The 24702-nt window shown below is 40.2% G+C and overlaps 1 protein-coding gene across 1 annotated transcript; it reads right to left on the bottom strand.

Annotated features, from left to right (window-relative positions):
• Window positions 1-5358: 5358 nt before the first annotated feature.
• On the bottom strand, window positions 5359-17487 carry LOC105937578 (solute carrier family 12 member 9). Its single transcript, XM_012878962.3, has 14 exons — window positions 17082-17487; window positions 16266-16400; window positions 15915-16052; window positions 15747-15844; window positions 13396-13594; window positions 13159-13266; window positions 11686-11797; window positions 11363-11520; window positions 10707-10789; window positions 9115-9239; window positions 8823-9015; window positions 8217-8391; window positions 6618-6764; window positions 5359-6539 (listed from the first exon to the last, which is right to left on the bottom strand). Exons 1-14 carry the CDS (start codon window positions 17281-17283, stop codon window positions 5665-5667), a joined length of 2748 nt encoding a protein of 915 aa, XP_012734416.2. The 5' UTR covers window positions 17284-17487; the 3' UTR covers window positions 5359-5664.
• Window positions 17488-24702: the final 7215 nt, after the last annotated feature.

The following is a 24702-nucleotide window of genomic DNA, read 5'->3' as shown; positions in this document are numbered from 1 at the left end:
GTACGAGCTTTCCAGATGCTTTCAGGAAAGGCATCATTTCAGGCATCATGTTATCACAGCTCCACCTGTCAAACTCAACTCAAAATGTGTATTTTTTTGGTTTGAATATCATTTATTTCTAATTTTATTTTATCTCCAGTGATGTTGGATTTGTATTGCCCTTTTATTTTTGTGTTATGTTGATAAGTAACTGCACTTAATATACATTTGGTTTGTTAAATGTTTTACCAATTATTTGAATGACATGTAGATTTTACTTTTCTTCTTTTTGATACTCATATCATGACTTCATGAAATCTATGCACCTCAGAATTAGGATCTCTACTTGTATGGTTTTCTCCCCATCAAGAAAGCAAAGCTGTTTCCTCAGATCGTAGAACCAGCATAACCTCGATTAACTACACCTATCTGACATTGACGCACGTTTCATCTCAATGCAAACCGGCAGTGGGTAAAAAAAAAAAAACGTGTTTCTTCGTGCTAGAGTCATGTGTCTGTTGTCCTCGTTCCTGGACGCTGTCATGTAAATAGGTTGATCATGTGCATTCTGGGATTTGGAGTTTTTAAACCACTCTCTTTTGTTCTCCGTATAGGTCGTTCTTGGTTTCCTCTCATGGCTGAGCCCCAACAATGTGATGATATCCCTTCATGGTGTTTGCCCAACTACTAACACATTTCCTCCTACATCCTGTTTGACAGTGAGGTGGAATGGAGGCTGGTGATTAAACACGTAAATCAGAAATTTAGAATTCAGTGGAAAGCTGACGTAAGCAACAGATGGTTCTATCTGTTGATCAGAGGACACGCCTGCCAAATGTATGTGCTAATGAGAAACTGAATTAACCAGGTTATCCTCCATGTCAAGCTATTAACCTGGCCATCTTAAACCTGCTTAGGCTTTCTGGGAGATGGTTTGAGCAGAGGACGCCTCAGACTGGACTATCAGGCTGGACCCACATAAAATAAAACATGTGAAAACATTAAAGCTGAAAATAAAGAATAGCTTAAAGGATAGTCCTCCGTTGCCCTGCGTGTTTTCTGTTTCCCTTCTCCAAACCTCATTTCATTGCGACCACCCAAAAAAAAAAAATATTTCTTTAAATGTGACTTTTTGTACATTTATTTCAAAGCCTTCCAACAGATCAAAAGGTTTTTGAAACATCTAAGAGACAGCAAAAATAAAAAATGGATAATCGCTTAGTTAAGTAATTCTACACCATCGTTTACATTCCATGATTGTTTTTTCAGCTGCCCTATTTTCTAGCCCCAAAGAAAAAAGAAAAAAAAAACGAAAAAAAAAAAACAAGACTGCTTTTTGGGACCCTGAGTTGGATGGTTTAAGTATCGATCAGGACATCATACATTTATTGTATGGAATGTTGTAAATATATATATAACAATGTGTGCATTCTGGAGCATGTAACAAAGTAATTTCCCCCTGGGATCATTAAAGTATGTCTGAGTCTGAAATGTATTATTACACTTTATAAGTAACATTTCCTAGTTTCAGTTCTTTAAACACATGCTCCATTTATGCACCTGCGACTCCCTATCAATCAAAGAAGAGAGTGTCTCAATTGTTCAAGTTATCTTTGCAGACATAATCAGGCTTGTTGGCCTTCCCTCTGTGACAAATCTGTCTTTGCCTGAGCCACTGTTTTATAATTTGTAGTATAATTGTTTCTCTCACTTCTCTTCTGTATGGATGCTTTCTTGTCGCTGCAGGTGTTTTCTAATTAGACATTTTTCCCCTGGTGCTGCAGCTAAAATGACCATATAAAGCATTTCCTGTGCTTTTTTTCCACTATAATCATTAACGGTTACATTTTCCTCCGACCTTTAAAGCAACATAATCTACACATTTAACATTTTTCAATGTGGTTTTTTTTTTTTGGCTCCTTATTTGGTTATCTCCTGTGTTACATTTTTGTAAAGCACTTAGTGTTGCCTTCAATGTGTATGAAAAGGGCTTTATAAATAGATTCAATTACTGATTGGCATGAGTAAATCTGGGACACAGTCCAAATCCAGCCATAGCTAAAAACGAGAACGGAAATTAGGCTATGAAAATGCAAATTGAAATAAAAAAAATTTAAATAAAATAAAAATCAGACCAGAAGCAACATCATTTAAACCCATTTTCATGAGTTGGTCTCAGCTAGGGCGGCTAGTCGGTTGATAAACAGGCTTTCTATACGTGTTCATCATACAGCTGCTAAGGCATTAAGCTCCCAGAGTCAGTGAAGGAATCACCCTTGACACCCAAAACTGCTGAGACGATGTAACATGTGACAGCGACATTTGTGCGTGCGTGTGTAAAGCTGTGCCAGTACCTCTCCTTGTTATTCTGACATGTAGTTGAACAAGTGATTAAGATATTTTGAGCGTGGATGTTGGATCCCCTTATAAGGCTTGCCTCAGTCTGGTAACACCCTACCTCCCTCCTACGTGCAGTTTTTCAGCAGCGCGTGGGCTGGTGAAAATATACGTAAGTTGTGGTGCAAACGTGACGCAGGCCACAGATAGAACGGGCTACGGATCAGAAGAAGCGTTTCAGACAAAAACCTGTGTGCCAACGATGAAACCACATGCAGCAGCTTCTAGTTTTGAAGAAATCCAGGAATCTTCCTGTTTCCAGGACCAATCAGCATCCACACCCGCTCAAAGAGCTCCTCAGATGTTAAAAGGAAAGATCTACCCATCAAAGAAGCAGAATCCTAATATTTATGCAGCAGATATTTTGAATTATAGTCAAAAAAGTTTTTAAATGAGCGTCATTAACATGAAATTCATAGATGTCAGCATCCCCAAATATAATCAACATATAAAATACAAAGTAAATGTGTAAAAATTTAACAGAGGAAAATTATTAGACGAATGTGTAAAAAGAATGTGTAAAAAGATAAAACCGTTTTGCTATTTGCAAATCAATATCCACCAGTTTATTAACTGATACCCTATAAAAAAAAGGTCTCAATCCAAGCAAATGATTGCTTGGATTGGGCAAAAGCACAGGAACCTCCACCAAAGCTCCCCGTTTCAAAAAAAAATGCTGATAACAATGGTTGAAACTGCATTTCTAAACTTCTGAACGTCCCAGTGAGCACTGAAGTGGAAAGAACATTAGTTTCACCCTAAATCGACCTTGGCCAGGTGCCCTTTGTGTGATTTCTGACAGAGAAGTGAAAAGAATAATCAGAAACAGTTGTCCAAGATCCAGGATCCCTTGCAGAAGGAATTGGAAGGTGCTGGTTCAGTTTTTACAATTTAAAAAAGTAATGCACTCAACACAATTGCCTCTTTGCACATCAAGTACGCAAGACTCCTCTCTTGGAGAGAAAAAAACATTGTGAAATTGTTTAGGGTTGGCAACAGAAGAGTTAGACAGTGAAATGAAGATGACACGGGCGTTAGTTCCAAGCAAGACGATAGTCCCAAAGTTTTAATTAAATACAGAAAGCAAAACTATGAGAATTGCTCAGTCATCTGATTTGGAGCGAAATCTAAAATATTTCAAAACTGAAGATTAGAGTGCAAAAAAAAAACATCAGAAATGTCTATAAAGAGTTTGGACGGAAGAATCTCGCTTACAAAATATGCATGTTCTTTTACTCAGGGGCTTTTTGCATTGTTTGTTTTAAATGCAACACCCTGCCCCCCCCGAATGTCAATCCATTTTAACAAATAACTTTGTAACTTTTTTTTTCATGGGTGAGTTACTAGAGAATTAAACTGTGACCTTTGTAAAGAAAAAAAAAGTTTTGGATCCTAGCTTCAATAAACGGCACAAGGTACTTGGAAGTGGAACTCCTAAGGTCGATTTCAATTTAATTTTAACTGCAGATAATTGTGGCCATTTTGTGTAATCATCATAAATGGCCAAGTTTTATTTTCTGTTTTTATAAAACATGCTCTTTTGTACGCGTCTTTTTTCAGGTAATCCATACGCCGAGAGAAAAAAAAAAAAGATGATTAAATGCTTTAATATTTCTCCTGGAGGTGGAAGCAACTGTGAGATTTATTTTTGTTTGATTACATTTCTCTAAGTGCCTTAAATAGAAGCCGATGTTCCACCTTTTAAAAAAAAACAAATGAATAAATAAAAATCACAAGCCGGCAGCAGCCAAGCAGGTCACAACAAAATGTATGTGGTTTAGAGTGCTCGTCTCCCATCAGTAAATCTCCCCGCCATCCGGAAGTGAGTCAGCTCTTCCCCTCTCTACCTTTTTGGTTTAGGAAGTGAAGAGCGCAGACATTCATCCATCTGATCTGAGCCATCGCAGGCTGTGAGAAAACAGCTGCGCATCTCTCACTTCCACATAAAGTTAATCTTGAGCCAAGCAAACACGATGCAGGTCAGAGCATCTATGCTGGCCATTTTTCTTGGATGGAGCCAAACCTGCCTCCATCTGGGAATGCACTCTCCTCCCACATGCCGTTTGTCAGCGACGCGCATGTCTGCGTCTGTGCTCAGCCAGAATGAACTCATGGAAATTTCGTCAGAGCAAGTGTGGCATTTGCCACACAGAGCTCTGCTTCATCAGCTGGCAAAACGCCTTGATCACCTATTATTAACCAACCAATCTATGAAGTGAACTTCATTCCCATAAGAAATGTTCAGTAAACTAACAAGTGCAAGGCTTTACCCATTCTACTATCCAATGCAGACCCAGACATAAGCAGCACCCGTTGTTCATTTAGATCAGGGGTCTGCAACCTGGAGCCACAAGTGGCTCTCTGGACCTTCCACAACAGGCTAAAATAGTAAGAACCAACATTTAGAAAAACATGATGGCATTTATATTTCTACATGAGGTAACTGGGGCTAATTATACCTCATCGTATTTAAAAAAAAAAGGAAAAAAAAAAAAAGCTTTCAATTTACGCCCCCCTATCAGGGCCAGATTATCCATAAGGGCCAGATTATCCATAAGGGCCAGTGGGCCAGTGCCCAGGGGCACCAACCATGGGGGGGCACTACATGACACATGCTTTAAAAATATATTTTTCATAAATTGTTATATTTACTTGAAATTGTTGAAAGACCATGCATTATTCGTTTTGTGAACACTGAGGTCAAAATAATAATGATAAATAAATCAAGATTTTTTTGATTTCAACATTTTAAAATGAGATATTTGAATATTGCTCACTGCTCATATGCCTACATGTAGTTGTGTAAGTTAGTAAATAGTAAATTACATTACAGAAATCCCCTTGATTATGTCTGGTGTTTTTGACCGGAGGACAGCACGAGTAAGGGGGGGGGGGGGGGGGCTTGGAGGTATAGTCTTAATACGGGCCTGCCCCCCATGACTTATGCCCAAGACTTTATGGCACCGTTTTTCAAAAATTAACACAAAGCTTTTGAGAATTAATTTTAATATAACAAGTATAAGAAGTCAAAGTACACAAACACCAAGTCCACACCCTTATGCAACAAATTTCAAACCCTGGCCAAACGATAAACATACACAAGGACATCGTTGGGTTTTTTGTCACTTTTGTTATAAAAATTTGAAAATATGTTTTACTTTGGTCTAAGTGACGCCTAAAACGCCCAAGAACCTGTTTCAAACTAAAAATCAGCAGGCTTACTCTTAATCATAGTATTCTAGGTAAACTGCTGCTTTGGTCGTTAAGTTCAGAGATGCTGATAAAGATTTAGAGGTCAGTAGTGACAACATGAGTGATTCCATGGATGAGCAGCGTCGGGCCAAGGTCCCTACTTAACGAGTCCACTTGACGAAGGTAGGCGTGATAACGGCTGGTATCTGCTGGTGGGTGGGGCAAATACAAAAACCGCACAGCTGGCTTAGGAGAGCCATGGCGACAAATCAAGCTGTTGACAGCACAGATATACTCATCTGTTAAATGAGAAGCGTTATAGGGAAACATTTGGGCGCCATCTTGATTCTCATCTTCTGGTCTCGACCTCATCTCATCGTTCTGTAGAAAATCTTCCTCTCCTCCTCTCCCTCCTTGTCTCTGCCAGTGCATTGCCACCACCTGGTCCCAGACCACAGTTTGGACCTGAGCCGATATCCTCAGTTCCTTCAGCATCTTCTGGAGCTTCTCCTCCTCGTCCTCCGGCAGCGTACAGCCCGCCTCCACACACAGGAAGAGGCGAAGTCTTGCCCGGTTCCAGGCCCGGCTTTCTTGGAGGACGCAGGCCAGCTGCAGCAGGAACAGGGAGCAGATGTTCACGTATCCGTGGCTGTTTGGATGAAGAAGGTTCAGAGGCCACAAGTCCACAAATGGTCCCACTGAGCTTTGGAGGCCCAAGACTTCCTCCCGGTTGAACTGATTCAAATAACGAGCCAGAGCCACATTCTTTCCCATTTTAACAGCGTCGGCAATAATGGACACATATTCCCCTTCCTGGAGGTATTTAGGTTCATCAGGCCTTCGGACCCGTGGAAAGAAGATGCTCTGCTGTCCAGAATCTGCGTTTGGACACGACCCATCAGAGCCAAGGCCGTCCTCAGGTGTACAATCATCATAAAAACCCAAAACAAGAGTGTTTGGCCTCATTCCACCTAAAACCAGTAGGATTATTAACACCATAATCACATACATATCAGAGAAGACTTTAAAATAGAGCAGAGGGATCCTACCAAAGCCTGAGATGAACAGCAGATTCTGAACTCCATGCCGAACAGAATCAGCCAGAGTCAGGTTTACAAAGGCCTTGATTTTTAAATGATCCACCAAGGACAGCCAGGAGTCGTAGGAGCTCTGCAGGGGATCGGTTGGCAAATTATCTGCGTAATCACAAAGAGGCACAGAAGGTGGATGCATAATGACATCTTATGTTACAATCAACCTCTGGGTAAATAACAGAATCATGTAGAATGTGGTGGTTACGTTGTTACCAAAACTTTGGACGTGGTAAATGCATCAATGCAGTGACGATGAAGTCTGCAGGAATATGATTTTTTTGCCATTGTGGAAAGATTGTAGTTTCTGGTCTCAGCAGAAAAAACATGCCAGGATTGCCTGATTATATTTTGGGAACAGCTAGACTAACATAATGGGGCACCTCTTTCAGACTGATCTGTCATGTCAACATGTCATTTTGTTGAGTCTTAAGAAAAATGTGTATCTTGGCACCTGAACTGGTGAACTGGAAAGCAACTAAATCAGACAGGCCAACTGGTCTGGCTTACAGAAAATGATTTGAGAAAATTTTACTTTTCTTATTATAAACATTTGCTAATAGTAACCATAATACTTGTGGATTTGGATATATGTTGACTCACTGCTGCTGAAAAACCTAAACGTCTGAGCCACAATTTACCAGCAATTGGAACCAATGATTTTTACATAAAGATTAAAAAAAAAAATCAGTTTTTTTTATAATGTTGAGTGTTCTTGTGCCAAACTTTCCTTTTTGAAATGAAGCCCAATGTTCAACAGTGTTTACCTCAAGGCTATAAATTATAACTGGGCCTGAATTTTTTCTGGATGTCTCTTTTGACAGAAGGTTCAGTTTACAGCCCTCCATCTAGAACAGTCAGACTTTAATTTATGGTTTATGAAACTTGATGTACTCAAAAATACTGAATGCTGAGGTAAATCAAAACATACATTCAATTTTATTTATATAGCGCCAAATCATGAAACATGTCATCTCAAGGCATACATCATCTTTAAGGATGTGAATATTTCTACAGTCAGGGTATTACACATATTTAACATTTATTTTCTGAACAGATTTCTTTTAAAGAAATGTTGATCACAGCTCAGTATGTTAATGTGATGTGTTTTTATCTGTCCTTTTATTTATTTTTACAGGCCGGCTTTTTTTAATTTTAAGCTTATGTGTCCTGCTATATTATGACTAGTGGAGCCTCTAGCACTTGGAGCATGTTCTGATGTTGATGTAAATGGTTTTGGGTACATTTTTCACATAGTGTACGTGGGTATGTATGTGTCCTAAACCCCTACTAAACAAATCTATCTACAGGTATAAATAAAGTAACCTTGAGATGTTTTTGTTTTGTCACAAAGGTGATTAAAGAATAGAAATTGTTATTTTAACAGAAGGATGTACTATTAAAAACGACTTTTTGACTATCAATAAGCGATGAGGTTTTGGAAGATGACCCAAGAATTTAATTGTATAGGAGTACCTGTAAGTCAAATGCATTATATAGCCCATTTGTTTAAAAACAAAAAGGCTGTTTGAACATGAAATGTCTCCTTATACTTACCAAGCAGCCCCAGCTTCACATGTCCCAGGACGTACAGGCCACTTTTCTTCAGGTCATTGATGAAGGTCATGAGACTCGTACAGGTGCGAGGGTTTGCAACCATAAGCAGCACCTGTGGCCTCCAGAACTTCACATGGTCCTTACGCACATCCAGCAACAACAAATACTTACGCACCTATAAGAACAGAAATAATTTACATTAAATGTTCCATATTTACTTTGTCATGAAAAAAGTATTGAGTGTTTGTCAAGTTACAGCCACAAAGTTCAATGCATAGGATTTCTTTTGGCAGGTTAACAAAATGTAGCACCTAATTGTGAAGTGGAGGAAAATTGGCATGGCTTTTAAAGGATTTCATCCTGATTGAGCTTAATCCAATCATTAAATATTCCGTTTGGCTTGTTTACATGACCTTATTCCGATCGGCCCTTAATTCTGATTACTCTCATCCATGTAAACGTAGCCAGTTTTAGCATTATGCCAAACAGGTTTGCACACAGCCCAAAGAGTTTAGCAAAAGTTCACCTGCAAACAGAGATTCTTGTGTATCTGTTTTTCTTAATAGTAGTAACCCATTAATTTATAGCAAGAAAAAGTTTGTATACCTGATGGAAGATGAGAGCTTGACTGACGTAGCCCCAGTTGCTGATGGGCCCCAGGTAGTGTATGAGCATCCAGAGGAGCAGCATAAATGCTATGCTGGCAAAAGCGTGAATAGAACTGATCAAGAACATCATAACCAGGCATCCAAAGATCCCAAGAGTGCAGGTGTGCCATGTGAAACAACGGAAAGATGGTCTAAAAACAAAAACAGGTTAAGGTAAAAGGTGTACAGCTAACTCCCAAAACTGGTAAATCCCTGCTGCTTCCTTTAAAAAAAAAATTAAATAAAAATACCTGAAATTTGGTGCAGACGCCCATTCAAGTGCTAAACAGGCCAGATTTACAGCAGCATACACCAACAAGAAGAAGATGGTAACAATGCCAGCTATGGTGTTCAATTTCCCAGCAAACAGCACCACCTAGTGGAAGGAACATATGACTTCAATTTATTTAATACAGCTGACAAAGAGAATGCAACTGCCCCATGACCAAAGTCTCAGACAATTTAAAACACTTGGGTCCATCTGAACAATAAGATGTCATTGAATTTGACTGTTTATTAAATAATTATGACAGCTTCACCCCCCCTCCCCAATATATCTACCATGAGCAGAATTAGTGATTTAACTTTACACAAGACATCAATGCATGGTCCCTGGAAAATATGTTTCCAGACTTAATTTCTTGTTCTACATTCTGCCTATTACATAAATTCAGAAGGTATTAGTTTATACCTGCATCAATGATTGTTTAACACTGAGATTTTAATACAATATTCACTACTACTACCACCATTACCGAAGTATTTGTATGACATTAAAAATGTGTTTAAAATAACAAAATACAGCCATCTTGTTGAAAGAATTCAAACTATTGGCCTCATTTGTTTGATAAATGTAAAATCTAGAAGACGGGACATAATACTCTAAGCAGTTACATAAGCGGATCTAAAACAGCTCATTTTAAAGTTCAATCATTTATGTTTCTTGATTCCAGTTTTGGTGTTGTATTTACTGGTACCTTAAGATTGTCACATTTTGACCCATCACAAATCCACCATATGTTAACTACAATAGTGCATTAACTATTGCTTGTTAGTGTTTTGATTTTTTTTGTTCTCTGTAAAGTGACCTTGAGTGTCATGAAAGGCACTGTTAAATAAAATGTATTATTATTATTATTATTATTATTATTATTATTATTATTATTATTATTATTATTATTATTATTGTCGGCCATTATAAGCAAAATGGAAATAAAACAGTTTTTATTGGACAGAAGACTTCCCTTAAACATTCCCAGTCCTGTTAAACCTTTGGAAGTGTTAATTTTGGGCAATAGAGTATAATATTTATGTCATCCTGACATACATTATACTGCATCACCTTTCTGATTCACTGAATTCAGGTGTTTCAATCATTTCAGTGGCGACATGTATAAAATCCACCACTGAGTCATGTGGACTACCACTACAAGCATCTGTGAAATAATGGGTCACTCAGGAGGAATTCTAACATTGTGTTAATATATAATAATACGTCCATTCAAGTAATAGCCTTAGTAAATATCCCACAACCGGCCGTTAGTATTGTTGCAAAGTAGAAGCAACTGGGGACAAAAATCACAGAATAGAATCTTTTTAATGCATTTTTTCGGTTAGAAACCCATTCTGACTTTTTTTTTTTTTTTTTTACTGAGGGTAAACAGCTCATTAGCAGGCTCCTGCAGAAATGATGGATAAGGGTACGAGATTATTGAACAGTTCTCATCCAAAGTCTGAAACATCGATGGTATCTGGGGGTAAACATGGAAGGTTAAATGGAATCCATCCTCTAAATCATTATGCCATAAGCTAAAGGAAAATACTGAGTTTAGTGAAGATCTACCTGTACAAGCAACCAGGAGATAAGTACAGAAACCCAGGGGTTCCCACTGTGGGATGTTCTCCTCGCTGGCGCCAGGACACCACCTGTACAAAATGTGGAACATTAGGAAAATCTCTCGAATTGCTCATCTTCCAAAAATCAAAAACAACTGAGTCATCCTGCACTCGTGAAGCCGAACACACACACAATAGAAAGGCTTCTTTTTTTTTTTTTTTTCCCTTCTTCTGAGTGAACAGAGCAAGCCATCTGTTGACAAACTATGGCTTCAAAATTAAAATGCCTCCACCATGAAAGTCAGTAACAAGCGACATTTTGTCACAATCAGGAACGAGGCCAATTCTAAACAGATGGATGAATAATAAAATGTTTAGACAAGCTTTACAGAAGAGAGGCTTAATTAGAGGTAAACTATGGATCAAGATGAACTAAACGATCGCTGAATGATTAAATCTTTGTTCCAGGCATAATCACCCTGCTTCAAACACCTCATTTTTCACTTGTGCTCGTCTGAGCTTCATTTCTGCAGTTTAAATCAATTCCAATCAACAAAATGCTACAGGTGAATCTTTATCCGTTAAAGAATGCTAAAGGTTGTTGTACATTGATAGATGTAGACTCTGCAGGCAGTTTAGCAGCAACACCTTTCACATTCTCACCCAGTAAGTTATCTTTGGCCAGAGCATACAGGATCCTGGAAGCTCCTATAAGGTTACTCATTGCAGCAGACATGGCGGAGGAGTAGATACCAACTGTCACCATGGGTGGCCATACATTGATGTCTCCCAGAAAGCTGTAGTCTCTCTGCAGAAGGTAACTATGCACGAGTCAAGAAATATGAACCATCACATGTTTGTTCATCTCATTCGACTGCATTTACCAAAAAACAGCAATTTATTTTTCATGGAAAGACTGTGAAAGTCAAAACTATTCAAGTTTTAGAAACATTTTTGCAGCTTTGTGTGTGATTTATCTCGCCAACCGGTCACAGGATCCTGCAGCCAGCAGACTCAGCAGATTGTACGCGATGAAGGTTGTAAGAACAGCTGCAAGCGTTCCTCTTGGGATGGAGAAGCCGGGGTTTTTCAGATCACCTGATAACACAGCAAAGGCCGTTTCTACAAGGTAAATACACATTTGCAACCCTTTTGTTAAAAATCAGCGCAACATCTTGAATGAGGAGCTGAACCTAGTATGCCTTGAATTGTCTGGACTAAAGAGAACTGGACCATCAGGACATCTGATCTGCAGTGCATGATTTTTCATTCTGTCCTTATTCCTTTAAAAATGTACACTTGTGGTTCCTCATCTTTCTGCTCATCTGTGGTACTAAAATATGTTACATACATACAGATTTTTTTAACAGATGGCTACAAAAATGATTTTTAAAAACTTAGATTAACAGTGGTAATAATTAAAACAAACCTCTTCCTCCATTAAACTAACCTGCAGTTATTGGACAAAAAAAAATAAAAAAAAATATTAAAGTGAGACACGTGAAAAGTCTGACAAAAGTCTCCTTTTAGGTGCGTAGATCCTTCCCTAACAAGAAGTTGGGAGAATAATCCATCATCGATTGATTTTAAGATAAAATTTGGTTTATTAGATTTTAAATGTATCACATTTTACCTCTAGTCTGCTGTGCAAGACTATCAAGGGACAGAGCTAGTTTATAGGTGTATTTAGACAATTTAAATTAAATGGAATATCAAAATATGGACTATTGGAGGGAAACCCACAACAGGTGGATTTTATGCATGGTTTTTACATTAAATACACTCATACATTTCTGAAATGTGGAATTTTACTGGGGCACAGCATACATGCATCCTGGGTTATATGTCTCAGTAAAAGGAGTCCAACACCACCCGTGCTTCTAATCATGAGCCAAAACAAACTGGAATAATCTTACATAATTGTCAAAATGGGGCTTGGTGAAAGATTGAGCAAAGTGGCACTGTAAGTGTCTCCTTAACAATTTGCAGCTTGTTCCATGAGGAGATTAGGCCTCATTTAGTTGATTAATAGGCGCTAACCAAAGAATCACGAGTAATTCATCGCTAAATATTGAGCCTTAAGGACATTTAATTCCTCAGCAGGGAGAATGAAAACCTGCTTTCAGGTTGAATCAGTGACAAAACCATTTCCAGCAAACCAAGGAGTTTTGCCAGCTTTTCACTCAAACTAGTCAAAGCTGAAGCAACCATCATTCAGCTCGATAAAGTGTTCAGAACAATTTTAAAGAAAAAGCTTTGTTCCAAACTTTGCACCCAACTCCTGTTCCAGAGCTGCTGCTTTATTTTATTTTTTATTATTATTATTATTATTATTATTATTATTATTATTATTATTATTATTATTATTATTATTATTATTATTATTATTATTATTATTATTATTATTATTATTATTATTATTATTATTATTATATCCAGCTTCAGTCACAGCAGTATACCTGACATGTTGGAGCCTGCCATGATTCCTGTGCACCCGTTGAACAGGACTGCAAAAACTCGGGCGAAACTCATCACGCTGCCAGTGGTGTAGTCAACTGTGTAATTAGCTTGACGGGGGTAAAAAACAGGGCTTAATCATTAACATAGGTCAGAGATTACTTAAAAAAAAATAAAAAAAATACTGAATATACGTTTTCATCCATCAAAAGAAGTTTGCAAACTTGTTTTCCACTTACAGAAAAGGTTGTCCTTCAACGTGCCGAGCCAGAGGCCCGTATAGTTAGCAGTCCTTCTTGTACTGTTGGTTAGAGAGGTTTCGGGAAGGATCACCACGGTGTGCCCCACAACGAAAAAACTGATGACGATTGAAGCCAGAACAGTCAGGACGATGATAAAAATGATAAAGGTAGCTTTGGCATAAATGTGGGCTCCCACCTGTAAAAGACAAGTTTGATTCAACAATACGGACATTTTCTGCAGAACTGTGAAATTATAAATGGTAAACTGCAAAACTCCCTTTATGCACAATTGCTGTATCCCTACATAGCAATTTGCTTAAAGATGTGAAAGCCTCCCTTCAGGGACCTCAATGCAGCTTTTCCATGTCCCTCTTCTCTAACCAACACTGTAGGCTGGCCAGTGGAGCGTGACACCTGTAGCTGTATCGTCCCCCCCCCCCACCCCACCCTACATTGTGGTAGTTTTATTCCATTACATTTTATTGAAATTTTCACAAGGGATGACCTCATGTTACGGATTCTCACGTTTCTTTAAGCCTCAGAGACACAGATGTGTTACTAACTCAATATACTGTGGCAGATATTAAACTTGCCCCAGGATAAGAGCCTTCTCTGTGCTTTCTTCGGGATTTGGCATGTAGTTTTGAAATTTAAAGAATGGCACCTGTTTAACTGGGATTAACGTGCCAGAAAAACACGATGGCAGACTAGAACTCACATATTAGGTTAGGTTTTAACTGAAGATAATGAATTTCACAGAACCCGACAGAAAACGCCAATTCAGAAAGCTGGAAACTCTTTAAACTTTAAAGCCACCGAAGGAGCCCTGCCAAAGTCCTTAAACTCTCAAAGTATATTTATGCATGTTCAGTTTGAACAAAGATTCAGAAGTGTAATGTGATGGAGAACTCCTGTAGTCATTGCTTTTAGAAGCACCACTGCTGCAATCATGGTTCCAGATAAATTATTTCTACCAGCTTAACATGTCTAGACCTAAATTTATGCCCATTATTTTTTGAAAAATCTGCTGAACAGCAGTCTTGTCTCACCACAGATTTTAGGTTGGAGTTAAGTCTAAACTTTGATTTGGTCAATGCAATCTCAAGTCTTGATCAGCCTCTAACAGTGGTTTTCCATCCTGGTCCATCCCTGCATGATGCTAGCTACTGCTGCCACGTTTCATAGTGGGGCTTGAGTATTCGGAGGAATGTGCAGTATTAATTTCCTCCGCACACATTCCTGCATGAAAAACTTGATTAAATTAAGCGTTAAACTCTAAGCTTTGTTCCAAGAGAGACAGAAGAGCAATGGGGGTTTTAAGTGGCACTTCTGGCTGCGGTGATCAGGACGAGGGAAAGTGACCTGTTGAAACATGTAGTGACCAGACATTTGGTGGTTTTTGCCACAAAACGGTCTTTTGAAGTGGAGGGTTTTTCACCCCCCAAACGGAGGGCCATGGTGATGAAAGCATGAACTGTTTGAACCGATAGGAAAATTCAACTGCGATAGCCACCGTTCAAGCACTACGATGGTTTCAATACAAATACTGCAGAATTAAACAAGTTCACAAAAATGTGTGTCCTGCATTATGTCGTTTTAAATCACATAAATCCCAATATATTAAAATTGGTGGATCTTACATAACTAAATGAAAACTTCCAGGAGGTATAAATACTTTTATAACTCTTTATTTGGATCTGAAGACTGTCTTTTGCTCATCTGCAGCAGAAATTTACAAAGTTTGGATGGCTTCTCTTTTGTGAATATCAGAGGTCATGAATATGGTTGACCAACTCTGAAATAAATGTTTGCTCTTTCCTTGTATTGATAATTTTAAAATTAGACTTGCAAATTCATTTGATTGATTTTTTATTTTATTTTTTTTAAAGGGGTTTCTTTCGTCACTTAAAAGAAGAAAATTGCGCCTTTTGCATCTGGATATATTCAATTAAGCTGCAGCAATTATACATCAAGTCTTTCTCATGGATATGTTTATGATCTAAGATCTGATATTTCAAAATATTTCATACATAGACAAAATTATTCAGGATGCTAAATTGGAATCTCTAGGAAACAGAATGAAATCGAACCATTTAAAAATAAGAAACATGTAATGCAAAACACAGCTTGTGTTGATTACAATTTATTTGGATAAATACATTGTTTGTTGGATAGAGTTTTTTATTACTACATATAGAATTTTAACTTTAGTCAAATTTGTTTTTAACATGCAATTAGAGCTACTGGGAGTGCCTTTATTGTATTTTTGGCTGTACATGTGCCAAATAAATTGCAAACCCACCTTCACCCATCTTAATTGTTCTCATAAAGAAAAGAAAAAGTCTTACCAAACACACTACAAAACACAGAAAGAGGAGGATGGTGCCATAAAGCAGGCACCACCAGTATCCCGTCGGCAACATCTGATGAAAGCCTGCCGTGCTCTCTAAGAAACAGTGAGACAAGGCGTTAGTACACGCAACACGTCTAGTATCATCATATTACATGAACTTTACCTTCTGGCACTCCAAAGGAAGACACGATGGCCTCCACCAAGCCCAAAACATACAGAGCACAGCCGCAGACATTAGCAAGAAAAAACATGATGCCAATACTGCCGCCAAACTCAGCACCCAGGGCTCGACTAATCATGTCTGGGAGTAAAATAAAGGAATTTCTTTTTAAGATCACACACACAAAAAAATAATCTCCTATGAGAAGAAAAAACATCTAAAAAAATCAAAACCTGAGCAAAGAGGGAGTCTGTGCTGCGAGCATAACTTAGCTTTGTCACATTTTTAATGACGACACCCAAGTGAGGTTTTAAAGCTACGGCATTAATCTCTCTGAGCAACAAAAAAGGATACAGTAGGCACCACCAGCCTCTAAAGCCCCATTAGTGGAGATGGCACAAATGGAAAGAACAGTCATTGTGATGATGAAGTAGGCCACCAGCAACATGATGATGGAGTGGTACAGTCCTGCCTGACCCACAACAAATCCTGCAAAAATTACAAGTCATACATTTATTTCAAAGCATAAACCACAATTCTTGGTCAATACACACACACACACACACACACACACACATAAAAAAGTGTTACTGTAGAAGCCTGTGCATTCTGTTTTTACCAAAGTCCTATCAGACAGTAGATAGCGTTTGCTTTTTGTAAACTTACAAGCCTAATCAAAACTCTGGAGAAAATTTAGGATGAAAAAAAATAAATAAATAATAATAAATAAATAAATAATAATAATAATAATAATAATAATAATAATAATACTTATATATATATATATATATATATATTTGCTCAAAACATTATCCTGTAAATAATCCATCCTGAAGGCTTTTCTAACAGAAGGCCACTGTTATGAATGAAAAGCTCTTAAAAAAAGTTATTAAACCTGTCAAGAAGGCCTCTATCTCCAGATTCCTCCAGCCCTAATTCAACCAAATGTTTTTTTCTCCACTTAATAGAAACAACTGAATAAAAGCTGGAAGGCTTTTGGTCTTATTTGATCCGCTCACCACCTGACAAAGCACCAGTACCTAAGAGGAAAATACTGAGTTTGAACTCTGTGGTTGTCTTAGAAAACATTCATAGAGCAAATCCTTTGGTCAATATGACTCGGCTTACTTTAATTTTTAATAATTATTTATTTTATTTTTTTGGACTCACCAATCCGCAGGAACACCACGACGCTAAACATGGACAGTAAGGTCGGTATGACCACCCCGAACATCACTCCCAGCTTGCGGGCCGCGGACCGGGGAGCGTCTGTAGCCGACGGCTGCCCGACCCCCTCACACTCATCCCCGGGGATGGGTGCAGCGGAGCTGGCGGGCAGTCGGTAATTGAGTAAAGGAGTTTTTTCTGCCATTTCTGCCGATGGTTTATTAGTTATCGGTCACTGCAGGGGGAAAATAGAGCAAACCCAGCAAAGCTTAACTCTCTTACAGAGAGGTTGCTTTGGCCAAAGGGGCTGACGTCCTCAGAGCCATCTCTGCGGAGCTACCGCTGACTCCCCTCCGGAACCTCCGCAGTAAGACCCCGCCCAGCTGACGCACCTGTCGGCAATTACCACCTGTTGATTAGGAGTGACGTTACTTCCTCCAGCTATGTTTTCCAATCAGGTGCCAGTTGGGGTTAATTAGCTTGGAGCCACAGATTTGTAACCATAAAGTATGAAACTCGGGCCTTCCGGCGAATATTATTTGCATAAACAACTGCAGCAAGCAACAGAGATGCAAAATATAGGATGTTTGCTTACATTTCCAGCCAAACCATGTAAACATCATGTTAAAAACATCATATATATATATGGAAGATGTGGGGAAAATGCAATTAAAATGTTAACAAAAATGGCAAAAATAAAATCAAAAAGTACATTGACAACCAACAAAATGTTTTTTGTCACAAAAAAGGAAAGAAATCCATGGCACTGTATTTATTGTTTAAAGCATTTTTTTTGTTGTTCTCAAAAAAATTGCTCATGTATCATGTCTGCAGGATTCTGCTTTAATAATTGAGATTCAGGTAATTCACACATTGCAGGTCAAAAGAGATCAGAATGAGACTCTAATACCACCGTTTGGTTAGTCTTAGATATCACCCCAACATTTACCAGAGGTTTAAAAACTCAAAAGTCCCTTTTTGCACTGTTTGGCATCAAATCAGACTGAGAGTTTCACATAGGATTTGTTCAATGTGAGAAAAGTTGTTGTTTTTAACTTTATAGTTGATATTTATAGTTAACTTCCATCCATCCATTTTCTGACACACTTATCCCTTGTGGGGTCACAAGGGGTGCTGGTGCCTACAGTATCTCCAGCATTCAATGGGCAAGAGGCCGGCTACACCCTGGACAGGTCGCCAGTCCATTGCAGGGCAACACAGAGACAAACAGGACAAACAACCATTCACGCACACGCTCACACCTAAGCACAATTTTGAGAGGCCAGTTAACCTAACAGTCATGTTTTTGAACTGTGGGAGGAAGCTGGAGTACCCGGAGAGAACCCACACGTGTACAGGGAGAACATGTAAACTCCATGCAGAAAGACCCAAGGTGGACTCAAACCCAGGACCTTCTTGCTGCAAGGCAACAGTGCTATCCACCACGACACTGTCAGTATTGCGGAGAACTGTTTTCATTTTTCTGACTTGGATCAAACATTTTGCATATCCCTCCACAGCATGATGCTCCCAGCCTTGTACTTCACAGCTTGGACAGTGTTCTCAGGCTTACAAGCTTCCACTCTTTGTCCCCTGAATATAATGGCAATCATGGCCAAACATTTAAATTTCCTTTTTTATCAGACCATATAACAAGTCGATATGATCTTTGCTTGTGAGTGCATTTGCAAACTGTAATCTAGCTTTTTTTTATGTTGGGAACAGGCTTCTTCCTGTTTGAGTGGCTTTTCAGCTCATGTCAGTACAATACTTATTTTACTGAAAATAATTAGACTTTTTTCACCAGCTATAGAATCTAGAGCTATGTACACAGTAGACTGTGTGTTAATGTAACGCAGAAGGTCTGGAGATGTTACTTTGGTGTAGCTTGTGGGTCCTGAACAGGGGAAGGAGAGAGGCAGTGTCAAGTGTCAAGGGGGACTCTTGGCCTTATTCATAAGGCTGGTAGTGGATGGTAAGAAACTGTTCTTGTGGCGTGAGGTTTTGGTCCTGATGGACCGCAGCCTCCTGCCAGAGGGAAGTGTCTGAAATAGTCTGTGACTGGGGTGCGAGGGATCAGCCACAATCTTCCCTGCACGCCTCAGAGTCCTGGAGGCGTACAGGTCCTGGAGAGATGGAAGATTGCAGCTAATCACTTTCTCTGTAGACCTGATGACACGCTGCAGTCTGCTCTTGTCCTTAGCGGTGGCACCAGCGTACCAGATGGTGATGGAGGAGGTGAGGATGGACTCAATGATGGAGGAGTAGAACTGCACCATCATCGTCCTTGGCAGGTTGAATTTCTTCATCTGCCGCAGGAAGTACATCCTCTGCTGGGCTTCCTTGGTGAGGGAGTTGATGTTCAGCTCCCACTTTAGGTCCTGGGAGATCATGGTTCCCAGGAAGCGGAAAGACTCCACAGTCTCAATGGTGGAGTCACAGAGGGTGATGGGGGTAGATGGGGCTGAGTTCTTCCTGAAGTCCACAACCATTTACACTGTTTTTAGAGCATTGAGCTCCAGGTTGTTCTCCCTGCACATTCAAACAAAAGATGTCCTTCACCGGGACACAAAACACATCCCCTTCCTGAATGGTATGATCACCGGACATTCTCCTGGTTTGAAAAGACAAATGTGGCCCCTTCAAATACTTGAAGATTGCGCCCAAAAGGAAGAGCCAGGCTTGTGGAGGTCCAAAGTTCTCTCACTAAAATGTTAGCTGGATTTTTCTCTTGGTATCAGACAAAGAAGCAGTGCCTGTGAGCTGTTGCCTTAAAAATACATCCACAGCTGTGCCTCCGGTCAACTCACATGTTGTGAATTAACCTCAGCCGAAACTTATGAAATCAGAACATCAATAATATCATTTGGACCTTTTCCAAAATGTAAAAAAGGCTGCAAATTACACAGATAAAATGTTTTGACATCAAAGTGTTGGGTAACATGTTTCTTGAAGTTGATTCTTCAAACTATGTATAGATAAATGTAAATATGTCAAACAATACTTTCCACTGATGTATGCTCACACAAACACAGAGTTTATAGTCCAATCGCTGGACCAGTTCCTGTTCTCAAGAGCTACGATCCTGCAGCTTTTAGATGCATCCCTTCTCCAACACACCACGTCGCTGGTTTAAAGCTTATTTTCCTTTTACTTTTACCGTCTAAAAGCTGCTGCTCAGATTGTCCTGGGTGGCTATCAACACGAAGATGATGATCTGAAACATTAAAACTTAAGCAAAACGAGTCAACAAAGACAGAGGGTACATGTTTTCCCACTGTTCTCCCAGTTCTTTAAGAGGATTTAAGTGCACTAATTGTGAATATCTGTTTTTTTTTTTACTTATTTATTGTAGCAATTTCTTGCCCTGTGACTTTTTGTTTCTTAATTTCTCTAATTGAAGTGTAGCTGCGTTTGCACTGACGCTAGATACAAATCTTCATTTGGGAACTATGCAGAACATTGCTATTTTAAAAGTGTGACTGAATTCAGTCAGTAGGGTGGTCAAGAGTTAATCTTTCACACCTGATGTGTAATTGTTTAGAAAACTGGTTTATTTTAATCGTCGGCGTAGCTTTTGAATGCTAAAATTACACGATTGTGGAATCCTTTCCAAACTGGATAACAAACAAGATAACACATGCACAGCCCATGTGACTTCTCAGAAGGACTCTCTCAGCAGGAAAATATGCACTGCTATCTCCTTCTTGTCCTGAGGAAGGAAGGCGCTTTGAGTCACAAAACACTGATATTCCCAAAAGCCGAGTAAAGATTTTATGAGAACGCAGGATATCTCCCAGCAGAGGAAGCTAATGACGCCTTTGATTCCAAAAGCAAGCCAATTACAGAAAAAAAAACTCGAGAAGACGTGTTTGCTTTGGTGTTTATGAATTTTAATCAGCACACGGCACGTGTTGCGAAGTTCTGGGGTGAAAGCGACGAAGGCGGACCATGTGCAAGTGGAAGACTCGAAGGATTTAAAGGTTTAAGACAGGAGTTAATTTGATGGCGAATAAAGTTAATTTGACCAGCAAATTGGTGCTTATGAGGCTGTTTGCATGCAGCGTGTCCCTGCGACTGCATCCTACTGACACTCAGCTGAAGCTGTGCAACTATAAGTGGGCAGGTGTCTACGTTAACCTCCAATCCCTGCAGCGGCAAAGTCCCACGGCCTTTTTACGCTGGTTTCCTAACGACCCCAACGAGAAGCCTCAAAGCTGTCTCCCCTCTTTTCCTTTTGCAGCAGGAGAAAAGATGATAGGAAGGAAGCGAGCAAGTGCAGCAGCAGTCGACTCATGCCTGTGCTGACATCCAGTTTTATTTCTCCGAGTTGCAGCATGAATCTCAATGTGGGGTACTTGAACTGGTGTGAGGATGTTTGCAGGGGGGGGGGGGAGGCCAGATAAAACAGGTGTTATATGTAAGAGAAAGATTCAGCATCTTAGGACTCCTCTGAGAGACGAGCACAACTTTGTCAGACTGCGTTATCTGGAAGCTGCAGAAAATGACGGCCTTTAACAATACAGTTTCCATCTCTGGCACAATATTCACAGCCTTTCTGGCAGCGACGTTGCACAGAAATGCTTCCGGCTGGCAGGCAGACAGAGCAGCGGAAGTGCTGGATTGGATCCCTGTCGTCAACCTGTGGATCTAAAATCTGGCCTGTGTGACAAGTCCGTTGAAATGCTCAATGTGTTGACGTTTAATGTATACTCGCCGCCTAAAGCGCTGCCCTGGCTGCTCCCTATTGGTTTCATCGAGCAATGCATCAGGTGAAAAAAAAAACAAAAATCGCTCTGAGTCTACTGTGCTGTCTCGTAAAATGGAGCTGTGTGTCCCATTTGTCCCGCCACCACTTGATTTCCCACCTTCTCGTTTGGTAGTGGGAAGTGCGAGTGTTAACTAGTCTAAGAGGACAACACTGTCCGACTTTTACTGACTGAATGTTACGGGCTGTAAAATGGCATTTGACTTGAAATCTCTTCTTGCTTGTTCTTCGGGGTGCAATGGTTTTACATAACCGCCCGTCAGATCCTTTCACAATGACTGAGAGATATTACGTTCCTTGTAAAAAAAAAAATTAAATCCTGCGCTGCTCAAAAAGAATGAGAAGTACTACATCCATCTGCGGCAATGAGCAGCAGCATATGTGGCTGCAGCTTATTTGCCTGACAGGACAATGTAAGCGATTTTTTTTTTTATATTATAGCAGTCTGTATTCAAACGGGGCCTCTTTGAACTTTCTGGCCTGTTATGAGGTGTTCATTTTCCAGAAACTGCAGATCACCCTGAACGCTCCATCCTGATGGTGAAACATGGTGGGGGCAGCATCATGATGTGGGGATGCTTTTCTACAGCAGCGTCAGGAAAAGTGGCAAGGTTTGCTGGCAGGATCGTGCTGAGGGGAGGTTTTTCTTCAGATGGGAAAATGGATGGAGCCAAAATGCAGGGTAGTGCTGGAAGATAACCTCTTAGAGGCTGCAAAAGACCTGATGCTGAGACAATGATCCACCTTCCATCTTTACTATCACCCTTTGCAGAGAGCCAGAGGTCATATAGAGAATGTTACTAGATGATTCACATCCAGTCTGACTGAGCTTGAGCTATGTTGCAATCCAAAATAGTCATATTTGAGTTTCTACACGTTGATTTCAAGCCATTCAGATTTTCATTTAAAAAAAAATAAAAAAATAAAAAATCAAAGTCATATCCAGCCACGTCTTTGCAGGCAGGACAAGGTGACATCACTGCCCTCCAAAGCTCGTTAGTCTACCTCGCTGCATTGATCATCAAGACCGTGAAGAAACAATCTTCGTCCGGAAACATGTAATCACACTTTGGGTTTTAAAGCGGCCAGGTCGCAGCTGGAAGATGCGATGGCTCCAATTCAATTGCCATGTAGAGAGAGGGGTTAGCTGTCAAAATCATGGATAGAAAAAAAAACATGAGTGATGCACATCCATCCTAATCCCCAGGCACACTTGTTCATCCCGGTCACCTCTTTCCGGACAGTAAATGGGTCCCAGCGTTATTGCAATTTTGCGCCTTCGCTTTTTTAAATATTTTATGTTTGAGTGTCTGTGTGTGTATGTGTGTGTGTCTGTCTGTGCCTCTGTCTGTGTGTGTGCCCTTATTAAGACGCATGACGCCCAGTTCAGACCTTTAAGTGCGCGTATGCGCGGTGACAGGCAGGGGAAGACGCACCATGAGCAAAATACAGATGTTCTCTTTCTCTCCCTCATCTTTCTGCAGACAATCCCGGCTGCCGTTAATTAAGACGAATGTGCGCCGCGCCTCCGCAGATAACGACCGGAGCGAGAGGATCTCTGCACACGCTGGGAGAAGAAGACTGCGGGCCAAAGCGCTGACTGTACCCGCATTGCATCACGGACACGACTCCCGGTACCCCGCTGTCTTCCTCCCACCTCAACAGGCGCAGATGAGGAGACTGTGGCGTCTTATCGCCTAGTTTTTGTGGAGTCAAGCGGCCGCGCGATCAGCCAAAGCCCGCAAAACAGATGTGCGCCGCTCCGGAGGCGCAAAGCCGGTGGTTTTTACGCGCCTTTCTGATAACTTTGGCGCGGCAGCCTTTATGGATTGCGCATCAGTGACAGGACAGCCTCTGGGATCTGCCGATCTTTCTCCCTTGGAAGAGTTTTGTGTCATCACCGGGGGTCACAAGCTGCCGGATCGCTTTATATTCTGTAAGTGAGCGCTGCAACCTGTAGCTGCTGTGCGCCCCTTTTTATATCAGTCAACGTTCCACGGAGGCGCAATGGAAGGACGCAGCTGACGCTTCTGAATCCCCAAACTCGAGGAGGAGATTGGAGAAAAAAAGAGAGCAAAAAGGCAGCCCAGAGGAAACCGTGAGTACACAGCGTCCTGACGGGCTCTTATTTAGAAGTGTGAAATCCATCCAAATGTCTCCTGAACTTTATCTGCATCTGACTCAAGGACAAATGGTAATTATAAAGGTCGAATATTTGTTGAGATTCAGATTTTTTCTTTAGTGCTTTCTTTCCCTCGCGGTTTGTGTCAGCTACAGCCCCACAGACTGACCTAAAATTCAGTAACTTGGCATTAAAAATAAACAGACTGTGGTACGTAACGATTTTTTTTATATATATATATTTTTAGAAAGGATTAAATGCTTTGTTAATACAACAAAATGCGTATATAAAAAACAGAATAAAGCTATTCTCTTCCCTAAAAATGTTGAAATACGCCCAAGAAGTATCCATTTTTCCAGGGTCACTTTGAACATTGATTTCGTTTCCATGATGTTCAGTAATTCCGGTTCTCTAAAAGCAGCCCTGCTGTCTTGGGGGCTGCCTGAATATGCACCTCTGTGTGCCTCAAGATGAAGCTGGCAAAGTTCATTAACCTCAGTCTGGAGCTGTGCCTGACTTTTTGCCCTAGCTACTTATGCGGATGGGGTGATGAATGATGCTTATATGTCCCTCCACTTGTTGCCTTGCCAAGAACCAGCTGCAGCTGCAGCCCCCTTTTGGAGAACTGTTTAATCTGTTAACCACGCAGATGCCTTCTCTTCTGGATGAGTCCTTGACAAGATCACAGACTTCCAAGCTAAACAATGCATGAGTAAAACAGCTATGCCAATAAA

This window comes from Fundulus heteroclitus, chromosome 6 (genome assembly GCF_011125445.2).
Source record: "Fundulus heteroclitus isolate FHET01 chromosome 6, MU-UCD_Fhet_4.1, whole genome shotgun sequence".
Taxonomy (NCBI): Eukaryota; Metazoa; Chordata; class Actinopteri; order Cyprinodontiformes; family Fundulidae; genus Fundulus; species Fundulus heteroclitus.
Note: the sequence above shows the minus strand (reverse complement) of the source record. Positions and strands in the feature narration are given on the sequence as shown.

Bases quoted from the DNA above. Each gene is read 5' to 3' on its own strand.
- LOC105937578 (XM_012878962.3), bottom strand. From the start codon at position 17,283: ATGGCAGAAAAAACTCCTTTACTCAATTACCGACTGCCCGCCAGCTCC. The intron at 11,798-13,158 runs GTATACTGCTGT...CTGTGTTATCAG, and splicing joins GGCAGGCTCCAACATGTCAG to GTGATCTGAAAAACCCCGGC. The intron at 8,392-8,822 runs GTATACAAACTT...CTGTTCTTATAG, and splicing joins AAGCTCTCATCTTCCATCAG to GTGCGTAAGTATTTGTTGTT.